The following is a 22,568-nucleotide window of genomic DNA, read 5'->3' on the forward strand; positions in this document are numbered from 1 at the left end:
GACATTCACAGAGTTGTCCTGAAGCCTTTGATATCTTGGCTGAGTGCTTTGGGCTATTGTCCTGCTGAAATTTGAACTATCGTCCCAGTCTGAGGTCAAAAGCGCTCTGGAGCAGGTTTTCATCCAGGATGTCTCTGTACATTGCTACATTCATCTTTCCCTCAATCCTGACTAGTCTCCACGTTCCTGCCACTGAAAAACATCCCTACAGCATGATGCTGCCACCACCATGCTTCACTGTAGGGATGGTGCCTGGTTTCCTCCAAACATGACGCCTGGCATTCACACCAGAGTCCAATCTTTGTCTCATTATACCAGAGAATTTTGTTTCTCATGGTCTGAGAGTCCTTCAGGTGCATTTTGGCAAACTCCAGGTGGGCTGCCATGTGCCTTTTAAGGAGTGGCTTCTGTCTGGCCACCCTACCATATAGGCCTGATTCATGGTTTGCTGCAGAGCTGGTTGTCCTTCTGGAAAATTCTCTCTCCACAGAGGAAAGCTGGAGCTCTGACAGAGTGACCATCGGGTTTCTGGTCACCTCCATGACTAAGGCCCTTCTCTCCAGATCGCTCAGTTTAGACAGGTGGCCAGCTCTAGGAAGAGTCCTGGTGGATGACAGAGGCCACTGTGCTCATTGGGACCTTCAAAGCAGCAGAAATGTTTCTCTTCCCTTCCCCAGATTTGTGCCTCAAACAATCCTGTCTCAGATGTCTACAGACAGTTCCTTTGACTTCATGCCTGGTTTGTACTCTTGACGTGCACTGTCAACTGTACTACCTTAGGTGTGTGCCTTTCCAAATCACGTCCAATCAGCTGACTTTACCCCAGGTGGACTCAAATTAAGTTGTGGAAACATTGAAGGCAAAGGCTGCAAATATACTCAACAAAAATATAAACGCAACACTTTTGGTTTTGCTCCCATTTTGTATGAGATGAACTCAAAGATCTAAAACTTTTTCCACATATACAATATCACCATTTCTCTCAAATATTGTTCACAAACCAGTCTAAATCTGTGATAGTGAGCACTTCTCCTTTGCTGAGATAATCCATCCCACCTCACAGGTGTGCCATACCAAGATGCTGATTAGACACCATGATTAGTGCACAGGTGTGCCTTAGACTGCCCACAATAAAAGGCCACTCTGAAAGGTGCAGTTTTATCACACAGCACAATGCCACAGATGTCGCAAGATTTGAGGGAGCGTGCAATTGGCATGCTGATAGCAGGAATGTCAACCAGAACTGTTGCTCGTGTATTGAATGTTCATTTCTCTACCATAAGCCGTCTCCAAAGGCGTTTCAGAGAATTTGGCAGTACATCCAACCAGCCTCACAACCGCAGACCACGTGTAACCACACCAGCCCAGGACCTCCACATCCAGCATGTTCACCTCCAAGATCATCTGAGACCAGCCACTCGGACAGCTGCTGGAACAATCGGTTTGCATAACCAAAGAATTTCTGCACAAACTGTCATAAACTGTCTCAGGGAAGCTCATCTGCATGCTCGTCGTCCTCATCGGGGTCTCGACCTGACTCCAGTTCGTCGTCGTAACCGATTTGAGTGGGCAAATGCTCACATTCGCTGCCGTTTGGCATGTTGGAGAGGTGTTCTCTTCACGGATGATGCGAAGGAGATGTGTTGCACTGCATGAGGCAAATGGTGGTCACACCAGATACTGACTGGTATCCCCCCCCCAATAAAACAAAACTGCACCTTTCAGAGTGGCCTTTTATTGTGGGCAGTCTAAGGCACACCTGTGCACTAATCATGGTGTCTAATCAGCATCTTGATATGGCACACCTGTGAGGTGGGATGGATTATCTCAACAAAGGAGAAGTGCTCACTATCACAGATTTAGACTGGTTTGTGCACAGTATTTGAGGGAAATGGTGATATTGTGTATGTGGAAAAAGTTTTAGATCGTTGAGTTCATCTCATACAAAATGGGAGCAAAACCAAAAGTGTTGCGTTTATATTTTTGTTGAGTATACTTATGTACCCATGATTTCATAGTTTTTTAGTTTTAATAAATTTGCAGAAATCTAAAAAAAAAAAACAACTTTTCACATAGTCATTATGAGGAATTGTGTGTAGAACTTTGAGGGAAAAAATTGTTTCATCCATTTTGGAATAAGGCTGTAACATAAAATGTGGAAAAAGTGAAGCGCTGTGAATAGTTTCTGGATGCACTGCATTTGTGATTGGCCAATATTCTCATGCAGTCATAATACGAATGTAACAAAGCAACTTCAAACTGCATTGTAATGATCACTGTGGATAATACTTTCCAAGTTTTTATTGAGGAGACTATATTCAGAGAAAAATGGCAACCAGGAACAATTTGTTAGTAGTGATTTTATTGAGTTTGGAAAAGATGGGGAAGTTGGAGTGAAAAGGGCATGAAGGCTGCAGTGCTGGAGAAGGAACCTGACCTAAGTCTTCAAGGGATGTGTCCTTGCTGCATATGAAACCCCTGGAAATTTATAGTGGTCAGTGTTCATTGTACACAGACACAATTTTTGGCTCTGTGACCTTCAAAATTAGGTGAAGGCCATTCATGATCGAACTTGACCTTGACATTCAATAGAAATATCCTTGCTCCCAATTTGGTAAAACGTTTTATTACTTTGAAAAGTTAATGGGGAGTAAAGTATTGCATATTTTTGGCCCTATGATCTACAAAATTAGGTCATCAATCACAATTGAGGTTGGCCTAGACCTTGAAGGGATGCATGTTTGCTGAAACCCATCTGAAATCCTTTGAAGGTTATTGAGAGTACAGTCTTCATCGCTCTCACACACAGTTTTAGCTCTATGACTTTCAAATATTTGGTCAAGGTCACTCATCAGTCAACTTGACCTAGATGGATGCAGCCCTGATGCAAATTTGGTAAAGTTGTCTCCAATCTATGAAAAGGTATTGGTAGTAGTTTTGAAAGGACAGACAGCATTCCTCTGTCCCTTGACTGGGGCCACAATCAGGACCTACTCTGCTTAGCTTCTTAGAGCTGACAGGATCAGGTGTACACAAAGCAGAATGGTAGCACACATACATTCATGTAAGCCACATTTATTTAATGTGCTCTGCAACTTATATGGAACTCTGCACATTTTTGCTATCAATACTCCAATCAGACATTCATGTTCCCTTTTTTCAGGCTTCTGTTTTGTAATTTGTTTCCACATGGTCTTTGTTGCTGTCCATATTGTCTCTGCTGTTTTTGTAGTCATTTGTCACATCTTGTTGTTTGTGTGTTCTACTCACAATTTATGAAGGAAAATGAAGGCAGACAATTGCTGCGGCAACATTATGACCCAATTGTGACTCATAGCAGAGCAATATACTGGTGCATCTCAAGATATCAAAGGAGTGGCTTCAGGACAACTCTGTGAATGTCCTTGAGTGGCCCAACCAGAGCCCAGACCTGAATTTGATGGAACATCTCTAGAGAGATCTGAAAATGGCTTTGCACTGACACTCCCCATCTAACTGGATGGAGTTTGATAGGTGCTGCAAAGAGGAATGGACAAAACTCCCCAAAGATAGGTGCACCAAGCTTGTGGCATCATATTCAAGAAAATGTGAGGCTGTAATTCCTGCCAAAGGTGCATCAACAAAGTATTGAGCAAAGGGTGTAAATACTTATATGTACACGTGATTTCCATTTTTTATAAATATGCAAAAAAAAAACTTTTTTCATGTTGTCATTATTGGGTGTTGTGATTAGAATTTTGAGGGAAAAAATTACTCCATTTTGGGATAAGGATGTGTTTTAAAAAGTGAAGTGCTATGAATACTTTCCAAATGCACTGAAAAAGGAATCAGTGGCTACTCCACTGTACGCTGTGTCTGGTTCCTAGGGCAGGCTAACAAGTGTAAGAATCCTCATTTTTGTGAAATGGAGGATCATACATGCTGCTTATCACATTAGAAGGCAAAGGAGCATGAATCTTCTTCACCAAAGAAATTAAAATGTCAAAGGGGGAAAAATGTAAATGGAGATGACATAATTCAATCTGCAATGTCATCTAAAGATGACACCAATTCACACTGGAGCTTTAAAAAGAACACATTACAGCTTGAGTGTACAGTGGATTTGGAATTCCTGGGACAGTTGCCCACTTTACTCTAAAGTAACACCTCAGATGTACTATTTCAAAACAAGATTGATCACAAATAAAACAGTCAGAGGTTCAAAGGCTTGAGTTCAGTTTTAATATAGTCATATTAAAACTACCAAGAGAGCTTTAAACCTATCACAGAGGAGCACACCTGATAACAATAACCATGCAGGTCCACAGGCACTTACCTTAGTCTACCACTGCCCATAACCATGTGACCCAAAACATCATCATTACAAAAAAAGGTTACTATGCAAAACCCAATAATAACATTATCACAAAAAAAAATAATTTTCTTCTAAACACAAATTTGTTTCCTGGCTCTCAGCCATCATTACACATTTCTCAAAATTGTGTAAACTTTGAACACTAAATATTTTATCACAGTATTGAGTCCACAACAACACTGCATACAGACAGACGATTTACCCTCAAAACTCTCATGAGTGTGTAAACAGCCATTTCTCAACCCCTTCTCTTCCAGAACCAGCAGTAAGTCCTACATAGGCCCTGAGTCCGTCGCTGTTTACATGCGGATTCAGTGAAGCAGACTCCTGCTGGACAGGACACCTGTCCAGCGCAGGCTACTTCCCCGGCCAAGACGGTACCCATTTACAGCTGGTTGGACTGGGAAGACGCAGCTTAACATCTTGTCCAAGAACACAGACAGATGGTGTGATCGGGACTCAAACCCAGGTCTACAAAAGTATTTGAACTTACCCACTGAGCTGCCTGCTCTGGACTCTAGCAGTGAAACAGATTAAATCAAAATCACCGTGAAGCATTTGCTTCCCTCCACCAGAGATCAGCATGTATGCGCTGTGCAGCCCACGCAGAAAGAAGGAACACGGAAACATGAAGGCACGCTGGTACCCAACAGAACACACCAGCTGCAGAACAATCTATCCATGTTTTAGAGCCACCAGAAGCGCAGGTAGACGATGAGCGTGATGACGAACACGGCCACAGCAGCCACCTTAGCATATATGGAGCGGATGTTGAGGTATTTGGCGTCACTGCGGTACTTCTTCGACAGGCCGGACAGGTCACTGGCTTTTGTGTCCAGAGCTGAAAGGCGTGTGAACATAAACAGGACAGGACATCATTTCTTCTTAACAGTGTAACAATGCCACATACTTTTTTTTCAATATTTATTTCATTCATTTAAAGAAAACAGAAAAGCAGAAATTTATATATTACAAGACATTGAATGAAAAGGAGCAGAGGGAAGAACAAGTCTTATATTTTCTGCCCCTTTTTACAATACAATCTTTCAATTTTAAGCATCATTATTTAACATTATTTAACAGATTACATTTCGACTTTGTCACATACCACTGACTTATTTCATAATTTTAGCCATTATTTAAAAGATTACATTTTTAACAGGTTACATTTTAGACTTAAAACATTTTAGACATTATTAACAGATTACATTTTAGACTTTGTCACAACCCACTGACTTATTTCATAGTTTCATACTTACTTAATACATCTAGTTTAATACGTTTTTAAAATACTTTAAGCGACCCTGATTCTTTGATTTCTTTGCTGAGGTTGTTCCATAATTTTACACCATTCACTGCAATACTACTTTGGTTCTGAATCTTGGTTTTTTAAAGACTTCTATTCCTTTCAAATTATAACTGCTTACTCTTTTTTCAAACATATTTTGAATGTTTATTGGTAAGGTATTTTTATTAGCTTGGTGCATTGTTTGTAATATTGTCAAATCAACTAAATCATGAAATTTAAGTACCCTATAGTTAATGAATAATGGATTAGATGGATCTCTAAAACGACTATTGCTAATCATTTTTAAAGCTCTTTTCTGCAGAATAAATAATGGTTGTGTATAAGTTATACAAGTTGATCTCCAGATTTCTACACAATAAGTTAAATATGGGACAATCACTGAATTGTATAATGTTAATAAACCATAACTATTTAACGAAAATTTTACTTTATGCAAAACAGCAATGGCTTTCGCTATTTTTCCTTTTGTGTAATTTATGTGTGACTTCCATGTAAGATCTTCATCAATCATGACTCCTAGAAATTTCGTTTCTTTTACCCTTTGTATGTCCATTCCATCTATTTTTAATGACACATCATTTTTTTCCACTCTGTCATTAAACAATATGAAATTTGTCTTATTAACATTTAGTGACAATCTGTTTATATCAAACGAATGTTTAACTTTTTCCAACTCTGTATTTATCACTTGTACTACTTCCTGTATATCTGATCCAGAGTAAAATAATGTTGTATCATCAGCAAATAATATGCTGCCAAGTACTTTAGATACATTCACAAAGTCATTGATATACAAAATAAACGTAGCAAGACAAAACAAAATTCAGTGCAATGCAAAAAACACAAACAGGTTTTTGTTTCTACACTTTGCAGAAACCTCGGAATGTACCCAGTAAGGGAACAAATGAATGAATGAATAAAATCCCATAAACCTGCCAGCCACATGCCACATGGTTAGTAGATGCTCAGTAATTCCTTAATTTCAATATGTCCTGTGTCACTAATGCAGTTATTTTTAAAAGAATGCACCAAAAAGCTCCCAAACGCATCCTTACAAGCAATGCTAGATCTCACAGGCCCCCATCATAATAACTTATGTTTTCCCTCTGAAATATTAATCTAAAATCATACTGATCCACCTTTGTATTAAAGCACAGACCTCCATATGATCAGTCCACCATATACTGCCACTGGCAGCAAGAAGCACAACCAAGCTACCGTATTTTCTGGAATATACACTGCACCTGTTAAAAATGTCTCTTGAAAAGGAAAAATCCAGTTGCATTGGAGTATAAGTTGCACCTTCTTGGGATTTACATGCAGTGTTGTAGTGTACTTTGTATTATTGATTGGCGGACGGACAGACAGACAAGCAGATTTACTTTATTCGTCCCCAAAGGGATATTTCAGCAGTTACAGCAGAAATTACACACTAATGTGGACCCAATGTTTATATACTCAACAAAAATATAAACGCAACACTTTTGGTTTTGCTCCCATTTTGTATGAGATGAACTCAAAGATCTAAAACTTTTTCCACATACACAATATCACCATTTCCCTCAAATATTGTTCACAAACCAGTCTAAATCTGTGATAGTGAGCACTTCTCCTTTGCTGAGATAATCCATCCCACCTCACAGGTGTGCCATATCAAGATGCTGATTAGATACCATGATTAGTGCACAGGTGTGCCTTAGACTGCCCACAATAAAAGGCCACTCTGAAAGGTGCAGTTTTGTTTTATTGGGAGGGGATACCAGTCAGTATCTGGTGTGACCACCATTTGCCTCATGCAGTGCAACACATCTCCTTCGCATCATCCGTGAAGAGAACACCTCTCCAACGTGCCAAACGCCAGCGAATGTGAGCATTTGCCCACTCAAGTCAGTTACGACGACGAACTGGAGTCAGGTCGAGACCCCGATGAGGACGATGAGCATGCAGATGAGCTTCCCTGAGACAGTTTCTGACAGTTTGTGCAGAAATTCTTTGGTTATGCAAACCGATTGTTTCAGCAGCTGTCCGAGTGGCTGGTCTCAGACGATCTTGGAGGTGAACATGCTGGATGTGGAGGTCCTGGGCTGGTGTGGTTACACGTGGTCTGTGGTTGTGAGGCTGGTTGGATGTACTGCCAAATTCTCTGAAACGCCTTTGGAGACGGCTTATGGTAGAGAAATGAACATTCAATACACGAGCAACAGCTCTGGTTGACATTCCTGCTGTCAGCATGCCAATTGCACGCTCCCTCAAATCTTGCAACATCTGTGGCATTGTGCTGTGTGATAAAACTGCACCTTTCAGAGTGGCCTTTTATTGTGGGCAGTCTAAGGCACACCTGTGCACTAATCATGGTGTCTAATCAGCATCTTGATATGGCACACCTGTGAGGTGGGATAGATTATCTCAGCAAAGGAGAAGTGCTCACTATCACAGATTTAGACTGGTTTGTGAACAATATTTGAGGGAAATGGTGATATTGTGTATGTGGAAAACGTTTTAGATCTTTGAGTTCATATCATACAAAATGGAAGCAAAACCAAAAATGTTGCGTTTATATTTTTGTTGAGTGTATATAAGTGATGTTTAGAATGACTATTCTACAGAATTCATTGAAGTGCAATTATGTTTAGTTATGCAGCACCAAATCACAACCAAAGTCACCCCAAAGTACAATATATTATCAAGGTTCAAACCTTACCCACCTACAGTGAGGAAAATAAGTATTTGAACACCCTGCGATTTTGCAAGTTCTCCCACTTATTAGAAATCATGGAGGGGACTGAAATTTTCATCTTAGGTACATGTCCACTGTGAGAGACATAATCTAAAAAAAAAAAAAAAAAAAAATCTGGAAATCACAATGTATGATTTTTTAATAATTTATTTGTATGTTACTGCTGCAAATAAGTATTTGAACCCCTACCAACCAGAAAGAATTCTGGCTCACACAGACCTGTTAATTTTTCTTTAAGAAGCCCTCTTATCTGTGGGCAGATAAGAGGGCTCTTGATGTGCACTTGACAAGAAAGAATGCTGAAATTGCCAGGCATGCACGCATTATGAGAAAACAAAACAAGATACAAGCAACGTGGACGAGAAATTGCAAAGTAATGATCCGTTTGAATGATACACCTGAAGAAGCAAAAGTTGTGATGATAAGAGAACTCAAAGACTTAGAACAATATAAATAAAACTGAAATGATCACAGCTGTTAATGACGAGTTTACATTTTTTTGGTGGAAATGTGTGAAGACTGGAGATTATGGATAAACAATTGTGGACAAATGTTTGGCCTTATGGCTTTAACAGACAATGAAAACGACAAATGACAAGTATGGATATGGATTATACTTTACCATTTAGAAATATTGAAGATGAAGCTCTTTTGGTAGTTGGTAGTATGACCAACAAAAATCAGATCAAACATGGAAACAGATGATAAAATATATGACATAGATACTAATATTGATGAAAGTATATGTGATTTGACTACAATTGGTTGTGAGTATTATATGGAAAAACAGTTAAATAGTGAAAAAATCACTGTAGATACTCTGTCACATACATATAAACATCCGAAGCTTGTACTGTAAAATGTCAAAAATAAAAGATTATTTAAACCAGTTTAAAAATAGATTTAGCATTGTTGCAATCACAGAATCTTGGCTTAAAAATGACCTTATGGCTGATGTTCAAATGGAGGGATATGAGTTATATTTTGTAAATAGAAGAGGAAAAAAAAGGCGGAGGCATTGCTTTGTACATAAAAACAGATCTGACATGCAAAATTGTAGAAGAAATGACAATTATAGATGATGTTAAAGAAATTTTAACAGTGGAAATTGCACAGGAAACATCTAAAAATATTCTTATCAGTTGTGTATACAGAGCACCAGATTCTTGTGTTGTGAAATTTACAGATAAAATAATAGAATTATTCCATCAAATCAAAAATAAAACACTCTTTATGTGTGGAGACTTTAATGTTAATGTGGAAAGTTCCACTTGCCAAAGAGTAAGTGATTTTGTGAATTCAATGAGCAGCTTGGGCTTATTCCCTTTGATAACAAAACCAACCAGAATTACATCACAAAGTGCAACTGTAATTGATAATATATTCACAAATAGAACAGATGAAATTATTAAGAATGGGATATTGATGACAGATCTCAGTGATCATTTACCAGTTTTTTCAATATTTAAATATAAAAAGAGGCATAAAAAAACTGATATAAACTTTAAAAGAGATAAGTCATTAAAAGCCTTAGAGGCATTAAATTATGATCTTAATCAAAATTGGGAAGAAGTTTATGTCGGTGATGTTAATGTAGCATATAGTTCATTTATGAAAATACTGATGAAATCATATAATAAAAATTGTAAATTAATAAAAACTAGTAAGAAAAGAGTAGATAAACCATGGCTGACCAAGGGAATAAAACATGCTTGTGTAAAGAAAAACTATTTATACAGGTGCTTTTTAAAAATGCAAACAAAGGAAACAGAATACAGATACAAAAAATATAAAAATAAACTATTGACAATAATTAGGAAACAAAAAAAAGATTATTATAGTGAACAATTGAATAAGAGTAAAGATAATATGAGGGCAACATGGGGAATTATAAAAAGGGTGAAGGAAAGTGATGGAGTGAAATCAACTTTTCCGAACTACCTTGTCAAGGAAAATAAAGAGATATATGACATAAAAGAAGTTGTAAATGAGTTTAATGATTATTTTTCGAAGGTGGGATCAAATCTGGTGGGAAATAAACCAATAGTAGAAGATAAATTAAATACTATTGTAAATACGGTCAATAGTATTTTCCTTAACAATGTGGAAAAAGATGAAATAAGGAATATTGTAAAAAACTGTGTAAGCAAAAGATCAACTGACTATGACGATTTAGACATGATGAAACTGTTATTGAACCATTCACTTACATTTGTAATCTGTCTCTGTCAACAGGAATTTTTCCAGAAGAAATGAAAATTGCCACGGTACTCCCATTATATAAAAATGGAGACAAACATAATGTTTCAAATTACAGGCCAGTGTCATTTCTTCCACAGTTTTCTAAAATTATGGAAAATGTTTTTGTGACAAGGTTGGTTAAATTCATTGAGAAACATCATATTTTAAAGAATGCTCAGTATGGATTTAGAACAAAACATTCGACAGCTATGGCAATTATGGAATTAACAGAGAAAATATCAACAGCAATAGATAATAAGGATTATTTTGTAAGTGTTTTTATTGATTTGAAAAAAGCTTTTGATGTTACTGATCATTCAAGATTGCTTCATAAGTTACAACAATATGAAATAAGAGGGATTGCACATCAATGGGTAAAAAGCTACTTAGAAAATAGAAAACAGTTTGTTCAGATAAATAACACTAAATCAGAATTGTGTAATATTATGTGTGGAGTACCACAAGGATCGGTACTTGGACCTAAACTGTTCATTTTGTATATTAATGATTTTGTGAATGTGTCAAAGGTACTTGGTAGCATTTTATTTGCTGACGATACAACATTATTTTACTCTGGATCAGATATACAGGAAGTAGTACAGGTGATAAATACAGAGTTGGAAAAAGTTACATATTGGTTTGATACAAACAGATTGTCACTTAATCTTAATAAAACAAACTTCATATTGTTTAATGACAGAGTAAAAAAAATGAGGTGTCAATAAAAATAGATGGAATGGACATTCAAAGGGTAAAAGAAACGAAATTTCTAGGAGTTATGATTGATGAGGATTTTGCATGGAAGTCACATATAAACTACATAAATGGAAAGATAGCGAAAGCCATTGCTGTTTTGCATAAAGTTAAATATTCATTAAATAATTATGGATTATTAATATTGTACAATTCATTGATTGTTCCATATTTGACTTATTGTGTAGAAATCTTGGGATCAACATGTATAACTTATACACAACCTTTATTTATTTTGCAGAAAAGAGCTGTAAACGTGATTAGCAACAGTTGATTTAGAGATCCATCTAATCCATTGTTCGTTAAGTATAGGGTACTTAAATTTCATGATTTAGTTGATTTGAAATTATTACAAACAATGTACAAAGCGAATAACAATACCTTACCAATAAACATTCAAAATATGTTTGAAAAAAGAGTAAGTAGTTATAATTTGAAGGGCATAGAAGTCTTTAAGAAACCAAGATTTAGAACCAAGATAAAGGAACGGAGTATTGCAGTCAATGGTGTAAAATTATGGAACAACCTCTGCAAAGAAATCAAAGAATCAAGGTCGCTTAAATTATTAAAAAAATGTATTAAACTTGATGTATTTCAAAAGTATGAAACTATGAAATAGGTCAGTGGACTGTGACAAAGCTAAAATGTAAGCTGTTAATAATGTTTAGAATGTTTGAAGTTTAAAATGTAATCTGTTAGGGGTGTAATCTTATAAATAATGGTTAAAATTAGGAAATAAGTTGGTGGCATGTGACAAAATCATAGAAATGTAATTATTCGTGTGTCGATTGATGATGCTTTGTGAGATTATATTGTAAAAAAGGGGGCAGAGTATATAAGACTTGTTCTTCTAAACTGCTCCTTTTCATTCAGTGGTTTGTGGTGTTTTGTTGATTCTGCTTTTCTGTTTTTTATTTTCTTTTAAATGAATGAAATATTCTGCACTGCATACCTGTATTAATTGCACCCGTTTAAACTTGTTACCTGTATAAAAGACACCTGTTCACACACTCAATCAATCACACTCCAACCTGTCCACCATAGCCAAGACCAAAGAGCTAAGGACACCAGAGAAAAAACTGTAGACCTGCACAAGGCTGGGATGGACTACAGGACAACAGGCAAGCAGCTTGGTAGAAGACAACAACTGTTATGATTATTTATTAGAAAGTGAAAGAAACACAAGATGACTGTCAATCTCCCTCGGTCTGGGATTCCATGCAAGATCTCATTTTGTGGGGTAAGGATGATTCTAAGAAAGCTCAGAACTACACAGGAGGACCAGGTCAATGACCTGAAGAGAGCTAGGACCACAGTCACAAAGATTACATTAATAACACATGATGCTGTCATGGTTTAAAATCCTGCAGGGCAGCAAGGTCCCCCTGCTCAAGCCAGCACATGTCCAGGCCCAGTGACCATCTGGATGATCCAGAGGAGGCATGGGAGAAGGTCATTGGTCAGATGAGACCAGAATAGAGCTTTTTGGAATAAACTCCAATTACCATGTTTAGAGGATGAGAAAAACCCCAAGAAAACCATCCCAACCGTGAAACACGGGGGTGGAAACATCATACTCTGGGGGTGCTCTTCTGCAAAGGGGCCAGGGCGACTGCACCGTATTGAAGGGAGGATGGATGGGGTCATGTATTGCGAGATTTTAGAAAACAACCTCCTTCCCTCAGTAAGAGCATTGAATATGGGTCATGGCTGGGTCTTCCAGCATGACAATGACCCCAAACACACAGCCAGGGCAATTAAGGAGGGGCTCTGTAAGAAGCATTTCAAGGTCCTGGAGTGGCCTGGCCAGTCTCCAGACCTGAACTCAATAGAAAATCTTTGGAGGGAGCTTAAACTCCAAACCTGAAAGATTTGGAGAAGATCTGTATGGAGGAGTGGACCAAAATCCCTGCTGCAGTGTGTGCAAGCCTGGCAAAAAACTACAGGAAACATTTGACCTCTATAATTGCAAACAAAGGCTACTGTACCAAATATTAACAATGATTTTCACAGGTGTTCAAATACTTATTTGCAGCAGTAACATACAAATAAATTATTAAAAAATCATACATTGTGATTTCTGGATTTTTTTTTAGATTATGTCTCTCACAGTGGACATGCACCTAAGATGAAAATTTTAGACCCCTCCATGATTTCTAAGTGGGAGAACTTGCAAAATCGCATGGTGTTCAAATACTTATTTTCCTCACTGTATGAGTAAGCACACTGGCAACAATGGTTAGGCTCCATCAAGTTTTAAGTTTTTTTTTTTCCCCCCAACAGGAATAAACCTCAAGCAGACCAGACTCAGTGAGGGGACCATCTGCTTTGGTCATGCTAATGAAATAAAACTACACAACACAATCACCATTTATTGCACAGTCTTTGACCGTGGGTGACCGCCAAAAAGGTCAAACTCATTTAAAATGGCTAATTCGAGGAACTGGTTAAATATATGACTACAACTATGGTTAGTATGAAACACTGATGCAAAGTTATAACTTTGGCTTGGACAAATGACCTGACACTGTGGGTGACCTTGAAAGTTCAAGCTCAAGATCATAACTGTTTAAAATACTTAAAACATCTGTAACAATTATCTGCTTATTTGTTCCTTCCAAGGTTCTTTGCCCTTCAAGGATTTGTTTTGGTCAAGGTGACCAGAATCACAGGTGAAAAATGTGCTTTTCAGCCCGATGTCCATCAAACTTGGAACACACACAACACATACATACTCGTATGCAGGTCGGTCCAAGCATTAGGTTGAAAACACAGTGCAATCACCATGTGCGCATTGCAGTTGTGTTGTGTGTTGATTTTTATTTAGTAATGTCTGGTTTCCACATACCATATGTGCAATATATGTGATACACCCTCTGGTGTGCAATGCAATGCATTTCATTATGGAAGCCACAGCAGTTATGAGAGACTACTTTTGTCTTTTTTCATCATCCAGTTGTGTAGAATATGCACATGGAACTACAGAAGCAAGAGATGACAAATTTGTCTCTTACAGCAGCACAATACAGTAGATATTCACAATGTGTTAATGCCACTAAAGTACTTTTTCACTTCTTCAACTACACTATTTAATCACACTACGTGGTCAAAGTATACACTATGTCACCAGTTGATGGCAGCAAGCCTGGAAATTGGCAAATGTGGTCAACAGTGCTCTAGTAGCCGATCCAGCAGTCCAACAGCCTGGTTTTGAACTGCCCCTATGCCTGTGGTCCCTTTTGAACCATTTTAGGACAGGACAAGGCCACTGTGGTGTACTACGAAAAAGGTGGAGTCCGACAAACAATGATCTGTGCCAATGTGGAGATTTACAGACAATGGGGCACATCACAAACAGCTGTCCCATTACAAAATATGACAGTGGACTGCAGGGACTGCATTAAGCTGATGAAGATGCCATCAACTGGCTGATGACTTACAAAGGAGTGTAAATTGCACACGCTACACTATTTGATTGTTAACAGTCCTGCAATGAAATTGAAGGAGCTAGTAAAAGAAAACAGTGAGTTTAACACATTATGAATACGACTGATGTTTGGTAACTATAAGAGGCAAATTTGTCATCTCTTTGTTTTGCCTCTTGTGTTCCATGCTCACATTCCACACAACTTGATGACGAAAAACAGGCAAAATGATCCTTTCAGGGTTGCTGTGGTCTCTGTAAAGAAATTAATTTCTTTGCTTTAAACACTAACTGGAATATTGCATAATACTAGAAACACTGTCAATACTGTATGCAGAACAGCTTTACTTTAAATATCTGATTGGTTAATTGTGTGAGATTTCAGACTTTATACAACCCCAATTCCAATGAAGTTGGGACGTTGTGTGAAATGTAAATAAAAACAGAATACAATGATTTGCAAATCCTCTTCAACCTATATTCAATTGAATACACCACAAAGACCCTGTTTATTTCAGCAAGACAATGCCAAGCCACATTCTGCACGTGTTACAACAGAGTGGCTTTGTAGTAAAAGAGTGTGGGTACTAGACTGGCCTGCCTGCAGTCCAGACCTGTCGCCCATTGAAAATGTGTGGCGACAACGGAGACCCCTGACTGCTGAACAACTGAAGTCGTACATCAAGCAAGAATGGGAAAAAATTCCACCTACAAAGCTTCAACAATTAGTGTCCAGTTCCCAAACACTTATTGAGTGTTGTTAGAAGGAAAGGTGATTTCACAGTGGTAAACATGCCACTGTCCCAGCTTTTTTGTGCAAATATTTGCACAAAAACAATACATTTTGATCAGTTTGAACATTAAATATCTTGTCTTTGAGGTGTATTCACTTGAATATAGGTTGAATAGGATTTGCAAATCATTGTATTCTGTTTTTCTTTACATTTTACACAACGTCCCAAATTCATTGGAATTGGGGTTGTATTTGAAATGGCATAAACAAATTAGCCACAGTATGTGCAGTTTTTAAATTACATGTCACTCAAAATTAGCTCATTTATCAATTTCTCTCACATCCAAAGCCTGGGTCTTCTGCTTTACAAAAAAAAAAAAAAAAAAAAAAAATACTATTGTACCTACCAGAAAGTGCTTCTCCTCGCTGCAAAACTTCCTCAATATTTGCCACCATAATCCTCTGGACATCCTGGAGCTCGTGATTAATACTTCCCAAATTCCTCCGGGCTCTGTTGTTGATGTATAACTTCTTTGTTTTCTGGATGTAAGTGTCTGGAACAACACAAACAGGATGAAATTTACTCTGGTTGTTCTTTCACCAAAACATTACAAAGGTGCTCAGGGTCTGATGAGCACAACAGAGGGTCTCACCAAACTCGATGAAAGAATATGGCCGTGATGCCGTGGCGGTTGTCTTTCCGTACTGATCATAGAACTCACTGTGAAGCTCTTCCAGGTATGCAAAAGCAGTCTTTTTTGGAAAAGAAGCCTCACAAAGGGTCAGGTAGCAAATCCCCTCTGCTATTACATAGCTGGAAAGAGTAGGAAAAAAATATCAGTTTTCACGCTGACTTTACTGCAACTTAAAGTGCATATCACTAGTAAATAAAATGTCAAATGAGCTGACTATTCTAAATAAATAAAGAATTATTAAAATACTGATGTATTGCATTCTATTTGTGGTGCCATGGGCCCTGAGAAATTAAGTCATAAACATGGGAAATTTAGCCTGATTTCACCTGCTGCTGATAAACATGAAGCTGTGAGGAATGTGGACTTTGTTGACATCATGTAGGGTAACGCCCCTAGAGGACCTATACTGAAATAAATGGGAAAAAACTGAATTTTCTACAGTGTCTTTTTCTGGACTTCAAATGTGAATACGTCAAAATTGTTAAAATGTGTGTTTTAGCATGTTGTAGTCACATCACTAGTAATGTTTATTAGGTGGACAGATTTTCATTTGTTGTTGTTTTGAGTGCCACTGGGACAGACTGCAGAAGTGTAGCACAGTACAGTGTGAGAATGGTCTTCAAAACATGGATCTAACCGTGAATTCTATTCTTTCCATTCGTGGACACAGGTGGAGTCACTTTCAGACAGGTAATAGTCAGTGACCGACGTTACATCATGATTATGGATCAAAATGGCTGTCAATCTGCTGCGTATTTTTCAGACACACCCTGGCTTATTTTACTTTTATCAGCTTTATCAGGATGCACACAAATTAAAGAGTTGGAAATCATGAGTTATAATCTGGTATTTAATGTTTTAAAAGTGTTGACTGGAGTGATATGCCCTTTAAACAGCACAGAGTCCAACTCACATACTGTCAACATTTGAGTGAACACCAGCAGGGGGCGCGTGTGAGGACTTACTGAAAGTTCACTTCCCCGGCTTCTAGGGTGCAGCGGTCTGGACTCTGGACGTTCAGCTTGCGGCACAGCTGCTTGGCTTGGTTCTGGTACTTTGGTAGGTCTCTGTTTGACTGTGCAAAGATAATGACTTATCAACAGATGCTGTTCTGCTATTGTGCTAGTTGCCGAGTTAAAACAGGAGGGCACTCAGAATGCACACCTCAGCCAGTGGAGGCAGACAGAAAGGTTTATAGGCAGGGACAGTAAGTGGTTACTGCTTTTAGCCACAAGGGGGCAGTAATAGGCTCACCCACAATGGTTATTTATATTTTTTTAATTTGTGGGCTGGGATGTGGCTGTCTGTCGCTAAAGCAGTTAGCTAAGGGCTAATCAAATCAAATCAAATCAATTTTATTTATATAGCGCCAAATCACAACTTATATTGTAAGGCAAGGCCATACAATAATTACGGAAAAACCCCAACGGTCAAAACGACCCCCTGTGAGCAAGCACTTGGCAACAGTGGGAAGGAAAAACCCCCTTTTAACAGGAAGAAACCTCCAGCAGAACCAGGCTCAGGGAGGGGCAGTCTTCTGCTGGGACTGGTTGGGGCTGAGGGAGAGAACCAGGAAAAAGACATGCTGTGGAGGGGAGCAGAGATCAATCACTAATGATTAAATGCAGAGTGGTGCATACAGAGCAAAAAGAGAAAGAAACACTCAGTGCATCATGGGAACCCCCCAGCAGTCTAAGTCTATAGCAGCATAACTAAGGGATGGTTCAGGGTCACCTGATCCAGCCCTAACTATAAGCTTTAGCAAAAAGGAAAGTTTTAAGCCTAATCTTAAAAGTAGAGAGGGTGTCTGTCTCCCTCATCCGAATTGGGAGCTGGTTCCAGAGGAGAGGAGCCTGAAAGCTGAAGGCTCTGCCTCCCATTCTACTCTTACAAACCCTAGGAACTACAAGTAAGCCTGCAGTCTGAGAGCGAAGTGCTCTATTGGGGTGATATGGTACTATGAGGTCCCTAAGATAAGATGGGACTTGATTATTCAAAACCTTATAAGTAAGAAAAAGAATTTTAAATTCTATTCTAGAATTAACAGGAAGCCAATGAAGAGAGGCCAATATGGGTGAGATATGCTCTCTCCTTCTAGTCCCTGTTATGCAGGGACTAGAAGGAGAGCATAACTAGACTGTTATGCCTAATGCAGTGGGTTAACACAACCTCGAAAACGTACTGTCCATTTGCATATTTCTGTCCAACACATAGGTTTAGAATGCATGTTACATTACTGACAGTCACAATGGTGAAATTAAATAATCTGCCATGTCCAAGTCACACCGAGTTGTGTTCCTTCTTGTAGGATAATTAATTTTGCGATATTAAAACATTTGGAAAGGAAGTCCATCATCAAATAAACAAACAAAGCGCAATTGGAATTTTACTGATATGTGCAATAAAACGGGACCAGAGACTGTATATAAACTGGTCAAACACTCCGTGATGCCAACCACACGTTTACTGGAAACCAGGTTTGAAGGTAAAATGGGGCGGTTCTATGTGTGGTCATCTCGGCGCTGCCTGACTCAGCCTAACTCCGGCCATCCCAAAAACAGGTAAAGAGGTGGATTGTGGGTAAGACCAGGAATCCATGTGTGGTACTTTTAATGTGACTGACTGTAATAACTCACACATCAACATTTACACGATGTAATAACTCACACATCAACATTTACACGACATCCAGGTTCAGCTACGGGCCGTCAAAGGACATTATTAGGACTCCACTACTCCTGACCAGGTCTACACGCATCAACGCTTTGTATTTGTGCAATGTGGTTGGCTGAGTACATATTTGCTTTCATGAGCACATCCAACTGGTGTACCTAATAAAGTGGCTGATTAAAATGGCCAGTGTGGTCTTCTAAAATGTCTGTCACACTGAAGGGAAAGACAACCTGTCTGTCTGTCTGTATGTGAGACCACAGGGAAAGACAACCTGTCTCTCTGTCTGTCTTTCACACCGAGGGGAAAGACAACCTGTCTGTCACACCAGAGTGAAACTCAAGTTATTAGATTTTGGCATCCTGTAGTCTGAGTCTCAATAAAGTGGCTGCACCCTTCTACGGTGGTCGGCTGCATGCATCGTACGTGGTGCGACTAAGCCGTCCCATATTGTAAGCTCCTTGAAATGCAGCCAAAGGATGCAGCCTTCTTTCCCCTGTAAACAAAGGATACAACAAGTGTAGCCTTTGTGGTCTAAACAGTCCCATGAGTCATTGCATGATTTTTCCCCCAAAGACAAAAAATATGATTAGACAGAACTTTACTGATCCCTTGGGAAGACTCCCTCAAGGAAACTGAGGTTCCAGCAGCATTGTATAGCAGCACACAGGATAAGAAGCACACAGAGCAGTAAAAAAGTGAAAAAAGAAAAACAGTTTGCAAATACAAATAAACAAAATAAATACCAGACATACTGATCAATACTGGTTTACTGGCTACTACTGTTCCTCTCATTGTCATTCCTGACCTCTTTCTTCCTGTTACTCCTCCTCCCCCGAATGAATGTTGTTGGTATTTTTGGTAAATTGTTGGTAAAACAAACAAATGAAAAAGACACTTTCAGGCTACATATGCACAACTGCAAATAAACAGCCTACTGTTTGTAAGGAAAATATAAGTAAATACTGAATAATAATTACTAAAATATGGGTTAAGCCCAATACGTTAGCTTTTTGCATGCAGCTGTCAAGGGTGCCAGGCAACAGGGAGTCGGGGTAGGACAAGCTTATGATACAATGCAAAACGCTCCGTGGACTCAATCATCTCATTCCAGAACAGTTTGTTTGGCCACTGCTGTCTCTGAAGGCCAGATCTTTGTGGGACACAGCCTTAAGCCACCTTGATATTTGCACAAATATGATCCCTGCACTGGCACATAATCTTGCGTGCCAATGATTAAACTCATCCTTAAATGGTTGTAAACATGCGTAAATTGTACGAGGCTGCATGCCAGTGCACAAAGAAAATTTTGAAATGTTCAAAATTTCTGGCACATATAAATTTCATGCCACTTGCGTGGCCTAGTCCTGAACATTGTGCAACCTATTCGCAAACACTGTGTGTCACTGTGTGCAGGGCCTCGCACCATTTACACACAGTTTGCGAGGAGTTTATTCATTGGCATACAAAATTGTGTGACAGTGCGGGGATCAAATTTGTGCAAGTGCCAAGGTGGCTTTAGAAGGGTGCAGCCCCTGAATAGACCATTGTTACATTCTCAATGCAAATGCTCAATAGTGCGTAAATCCTGCCTGACTGTGTGAGCTCCCACCTCCGCTGTTAAGTGCCTATTCGTCCAAAACACGCATAAGGAGCGGCTCTCACAGCTTATTCCACAAGGCACTGTGCTACTACAATCATCCATGAGCCCCCCCCAAGAAACTGCTAAAACAAGATGAAACGGCTTATTCCAGCTTGCCTTCTAACAGGCTGGTTTATAAAGTGCAGACCTGGCAACCCGCCTGAAAACGAAAGTAAAGAATTGCACTCTTAGCCAGAAGTTCCGCTGCTACAGTGCATCTTTTACGGTTTCTAAACGCTTGAAGACTATTGAACGGATGTTTTCTCTTCATGACGACTGGAGCAGTACACTTTAATGTTTTTGAGGAAATAATGGAACATTGCTTTTTTTAGTGTTCAATCTGCCAGCTTTCCTGCCCAAACACAGCTATCATTTGTGTGAAGCACATTTGAATCCATACATTAAATGTAGTTTCACACGTTATTTTTACTGTTGTAATACTGAATGATTTTGACGAATAAAACTGTGACAAAAAAAAATGTACATACAGTGTGTACAGGATTACAGCTGACGATGCCAATGTTATCTACGAAACATTGTCTTATTGTTCTGACTGTCACATCTGGGACACATTTAAGGGACTTTGTCCACCTTTCTTTGGGCAAGTTACATTATTTGTCACAGTGTTATCCATAGATAAAATAATCAGTTTTAGTGCCAGTCTTCTTCAAACAAGTCAGGGGACAGATACGTGTAAATTTCCAAGTCACTGAATATGTCATGAATGTAATTTGCATCAGTCTTTAAGAAATACAAGCAGTATAGTATACCACATATTTTGTAAATGTTTAGGGGTAATAAATATTTCTAAATATAAAAATGCTGATTTTGCAACAAGATAATACATCTGAAGTGATTTACAAGTAGGGTGACCAGATGTCCCACATTGTGTCCCAAATTGAGATGGTTTCCGGTGTTGTTATTGACAGTCAGGCTTCAGTTTTGAAATGTGTTGTTTAAAACACACATTTTAAAAACACGCATTTCAACACTGAAGCCTGACAGTCAATAACAACGCCAGAAACCATCTCAATTTGTGGCACAAAGTGGGACATCTGGTCACCCTATTTACAAGACATCAAGCACAGAGGAAAAACTCAGTGACAGTGTTCTTTATAATGTATCATTAAACACGGTGCACAGTAACGCCAAATAACCATGAGTTGGCCACACCCCGGGAACACCCGTCAAGCAACAAATGCCAACTGCCCTCATCTACAATTATAGGCAACATATTGGTCATCGTCAAGTCCCAAGGTTCTTGAAATGGAGTAATATTTCCACCTGGTGTACATTTACCATTACTGCGGCTACAATAGAATTTCACCAAGAGCGCTAGTTAGTAGCTAATCTGACCAGAGCATAACAATGCTCTTTCTCCATCACCCTTCATAGAGGGGGCGTGGCCAGCAGCAGCTTGTTTCCACTTAAAGCAACAAGCACTTAAACAGCAACTTTTAACACCTCTTTATATTAAACTGCTTTACAGTCATTGTCTTTGTAGTAGTCTTGGCTATGAACTCTTTAATGACAACTAAATCCACTGCATTAAAGACAGCTCTAGAAATAGCGGAACCACTTTGTAAACATCTTTCAATGTGCTTCAGCCCTTTCTGCTTCATTTGCGAATATGACAAACTCTATTATTTAAGAGAACTGCGCCTGTGAACACACCTGGTGAACGCCGAATGAAGTCATACTTAAACAAATGTAACTTATGATTTAGGGGGCCGTTACTTTTGGGAAGAAACCCGTCTTTTTTAAATTAACAGTTTTTTGAATGGAGTCTGGTGCGCTTCCGTTCATACCTCCTCGTGCTCCTCTATGGACGCAGCTAGCGGCATTCTGTCCGACACACGGACGATCATTGTCAGTAAAATCATTCTGAACAAGGTCTCAAACACTTTTATTGCCCCTAAAATGTTCAAAAAGTGGGCTAATCTGACCACGATGTAGAAGCAACCAGAGGCGAGCGGAAGTTCATGGTGGGTCACAAAATTCCACCCGAGT

At 38.8% G+C, this 22,568-nt stretch overlaps 1 protein-coding gene across 1 annotated transcript; it reads right to left on the reverse strand.

Annotated features, from left to right (window-relative positions):
- Nucleotides 1-4,203: 4,203 nt before the first annotated feature.
- sec22ba (SEC22 homolog B, vesicle trafficking protein a) lies at nt 4,204-22,497 on the reverse strand. The gene is made up of 5 exons (XM_034182887.1): nt 22,367-22,497; nt 17,212-17,321; nt 16,205-16,365; nt 15,959-16,105; nt 4,204-5,195 (listed from the first exon to the last, which is right to left on the reverse strand). Exons 1-5 carry the CDS (start codon nt 22,439-22,441, stop codon nt 5,041-5,043), a joined length of 648 nt encoding a protein of 215 aa, XP_034038778.1. The 5' UTR covers nt 22,442-22,497; the 3' UTR covers nt 4,204-5,040.
- Between the last annotated feature and the right edge of the window lie 71 nt (nt 22,498-22,568).

Source organism: Thalassophryne amazonica, chromosome 12 (genome assembly GCF_902500255.1).
Source record: "Thalassophryne amazonica chromosome 12, fThaAma1.1, whole genome shotgun sequence".
NCBI lineage: Eukaryota > Metazoa > Chordata > Actinopteri > Batrachoidiformes > Batrachoididae > Thalassophryne > Thalassophryne amazonica.